A 3,361-nucleotide genomic window follows, 5' to 3' on the forward strand; every position below is an offset into this window, starting at 1 on the left:
TAGGCTACAGGTTAGGGTTAGGAGTTAGATTAAAGGGTTAAGGTTAGGGGAGGGGTTAGCTAAAAGGGCTAAGTTTAGGGTTAGCTAACATGCTAAGTAGTTGCAAAGTAGCTCAAAAATAGTAAGCAGTTGAAAAGTTGCTAATTAGCTAAAAGGCTAAATTTGTCCATGATTAGATTTGAATTCACAACCTTTGGGTTGCTAGACGTTCGAGTTATATGCCGACCCCAACCAACCACCATACTTTAGTTTTTCCTTAAGTAACCCTCTGTCTTATCTAACCATACTAAACGTAACATATCATACACATTTTTGTTTCACGCATCTGGATTTACATTTACTATGTTGTGTCTTGTCTATGAGACCAGGCTGCAACATCAAAACAACACTTTCAACAAATCCACTCTCGCCAGATGCGACTATGTTCATACTGCGCACAGCAAAGCTTTTGTGAGCGCAAGCCCTGCCAAGTACATGTTATTGACCAACAATCGGCATCTGTGGTAGGTGTTGCTTCTCTTCTGCAAAGCTCCCAAAATACGGGCGCTGGTTCTCTGGGTGTGTGACGTGTATACTGTACAACTCTGCTCACGGTGAGAGTAGAGGACTGAAATGACTATACTTCCTCTCTTCTAAAAGTCTTGCATCATCCCCATGACCTCCTTCACTTTTCTTTTGTGTGAACTGTTAGGTGAAGTTGTTGTTGTCTCTTTTTCCCCTCTTCCTTTAAGCTCTTTTCTGTTCTGCTTCTTTAAGTGCTCAGGGGATGAAGCCATTCAAACAAACTGCCTGTTCTCTCCTGGCTTATTTATAGTGTAAGTAAACAGCAGTGTTTGTCTCTAGTTTCTCCAATGGTACTGGGACTAGTAAATGATCGGTTATAGAACATGGCTAATGTGGTAAGTACATTTCTCATTTCAAACCCTTTCTACTGTCTAGGTGTCTTCTCTTTTCTCCTCGTCTGTGGTCTTTGTCCTACACAAGTTCCCTTTACTCCGCTTAAGTCTTTCATGCTGTTTGAATTCCTTTGTGTGTGTTTGTATGCATATGTCCGTGCATCCATACACCCATATTTCCCAGGATATGTTCTCTCTCTCTATAACTTTCTCTCTGTCTCCCTCCCTTTCTCTTGCCGACTCCCACCAGTCTTTCTGGTTTAACAGAAAATCAGATAAGTATAGAATACCTACAGAGAGGTTCGAGAGTGTGGTTAGAGCACAACGAGACAAGCTCCCATAGTGTGTCAATGGCACCAGTCAGATGGTCTGCAGTGCAGTGGACAGCCCCCGTAAGGGGAACAGTACTTTCCGCTGTTACTATGCTGTGTGTGGTGTTGCCTCATCTGGTGACATCAGAATCATGTGAGCAGTGTGAATATAATCTGATCTGGCCCTTGTCAGATGAGACACTTCAGGGGATACCTCTCTTTCTCACACCCACACAACCTGTCAGTGTTAGAGCAGAGGACCAGAGACTAAAGGCAGATCTCTCTAGGTATAACTTTGTGAAAAAGGAAATTGTTGTCCTCACCAACACATATTCTGCCCGCACTGTTTTAATCTTAAACCCAATAGATTGGCCTGTATTACCCAAATGATCAACTGATTTTCGACTTCTCCACAGACAGACATAGATTTGGACCTGGGAGGGATATTTCTAGAGAATAGCACCTATAACTACGATGGGGACTATGTTTATAAAGAGGACTGCTCCCCTGAAGATGGCGTTGGGGTGCATTTTGGCACGGTGTTCCTCCCAATGCTCTACTCCCTAACGCTGGTCCTGGGGCTAGTGGGTAACGTGCTGGTCCTGGTGGTTCTGGTCCAGAGGATAAACTGGGGGTTGGGGATGGGGAGAGAGGGTAAATTAAAAGGATTTGGAATAGTGTGGAGTGGCGTACTATATGATGGGGGGTACAGTTAATGGGCTCTTCCTCTGAGTCCATTAATAAACTCTCAACATTTCTGGGAAAAGAGGAAGTACAGAAGAGGAACACAGCTGTGTCAACTTAATGTTCATTCCAGCCAAGAGCTTTCTCAAGTTTATATCTCTCTGTCTCTCGCGCTCTCTCTTTCTCTCCTCAGATCAACTTTTAATGTAGCATCTTCCTGCTGGCCTGCATCAGTCTGGACCGCTACCTGTCCGTGGTCCACGCGGTCCAGATGTACTCTCGCAGGAAGCCCTGGATGGTGCTGGCCAGCTGCCTGTCCGTGTGGCTCCTCTCCCTCCTCCTCTCCCTCCCCGACTGGCATTTCCTGGAGTCTGTGAAGGACACCAGACGAGACAAAGTGGAGTGTGTTCACAACTACTCGTCCCTCTCCCAGTCTTGGTTTGACTGGCGCCTGGCCTCCCGCCTGCTCTACCACACGGTGGGCTTCCTCCTCCCCTCTGTTGTGCTACTCTTCTGCTACTCCTGCATCCTGCTGCAGCTGCAGCGCGGCTCCCAGGGCCTCCAGAAGCAGAGGGCCGTCCGGGTCATCCTGGTGTTGGTGCTGGTCTTCTTCCTCTGCTGGACTCCCTACAACATCACCCTTATGGTGGACACTTTTCAGGGGAGACCTGGGGAGGCTGTTTCTGTGTCCTGTGAGAACGGGAGGACAGCTCTGGAGAACAGTCTGGTGGTTACGTTCGCTCTAGCCTGCCTGCACGCTTGCCTCAACCCAGTGCTCCATCTTGGAATGTGTAGAAACTTTCGGCGACGCGTGCTGGATATGGTGAGGTGTGTTGAGGGGGTGCAGGACGATCTGAAACGCTCACTGTGGGATTCAGGTGTGGTTGAAGACTCACCTGACCAAGCAGAGGAGAAGGGGACGTTGAACCCAATGACAATCATGGGACAGGTACAGTCCACGCAGGGCTGATGGGTAGGAAGAAGATCCTAATGATTAATATAGTATGTCTTCCTGCCTTGAGGGGAAGTTGTATGGGTCATGGGTCTGGGGACTGGTGGATGACCGTAACCTGGGTCATGAGAGAAAGACATGCATGGTAGAAAGCCCCTTATGAGGACTGCTTTCTTTGAATTGCACTTTAATGGATAACGCTCAGACTAAATGTATATTTATATATTTTTATAAAGTCAGCGGGTTGTCTGCTCTTCACGTTTTACCTTTATCAATGTCGTCCAGGTCTGTAGAATATATTGGAAAGAATCATGCATCCATTATTCAAACATCTACATATATATATATATATATATATATATATATATATATATATATATATATATATATATATATATATATATATATATATATATATATATATATATGTGTGTGTGTGATTCGGAATAAATGTGACATGGAATGGAACAGAAGAACTGACCTGGAATTTTCATGACAAAACTTGACCCTATTTGTAT

At 45.3% G+C, this 3,361-nt stretch overlaps 1 protein-coding gene across 2 annotated transcripts; it reads left to right on the forward strand.

Annotated features, from left to right (window-relative positions):
• Nucleotides 1-359: 359 nt before the first annotated feature.
• Nucleotides 360-3,167, forward strand: LOC112244181 (C-X-C chemokine receptor type 1-like). 2 transcript variants are annotated; one of them, XM_042309012.1, is made up of 2 exons: nucleotides 360-503; nucleotides 2,085-3,167. In XM_042309012.1, exon 2 carries the CDS (start codon nucleotides 2,163-2,165, stop codon nucleotides 2,859-2,861), a length of 699 nt encoding a protein of 232 aa, XP_042164946.1. In that variant the 5' UTR covers nucleotides 360-503; nucleotides 2,085-2,162; the 3' UTR covers nucleotides 2,862-3,167. The 2 variants fall into 2 exon arrangements, with proteins under 2 accessions (XP_042164946.1, XP_042164942.1); XM_042309008.1 differs by lacking the exon at nucleotides 360-503 and adding an exon at nucleotides 593-899.
• Nucleotides 3,168-3,361: the final 194 nt, after the last annotated feature.

The sequence above is a fragment of the Oncorhynchus tshawytscha genome, linkage group LG03 (assembly GCF_018296145.1).
Source record: "Oncorhynchus tshawytscha isolate Ot180627B linkage group LG03, Otsh_v2.0, whole genome shotgun sequence".
NCBI lineage: Eukaryota > Metazoa > Chordata > Actinopteri > Salmoniformes > Salmonidae > Oncorhynchus > Oncorhynchus tshawytscha.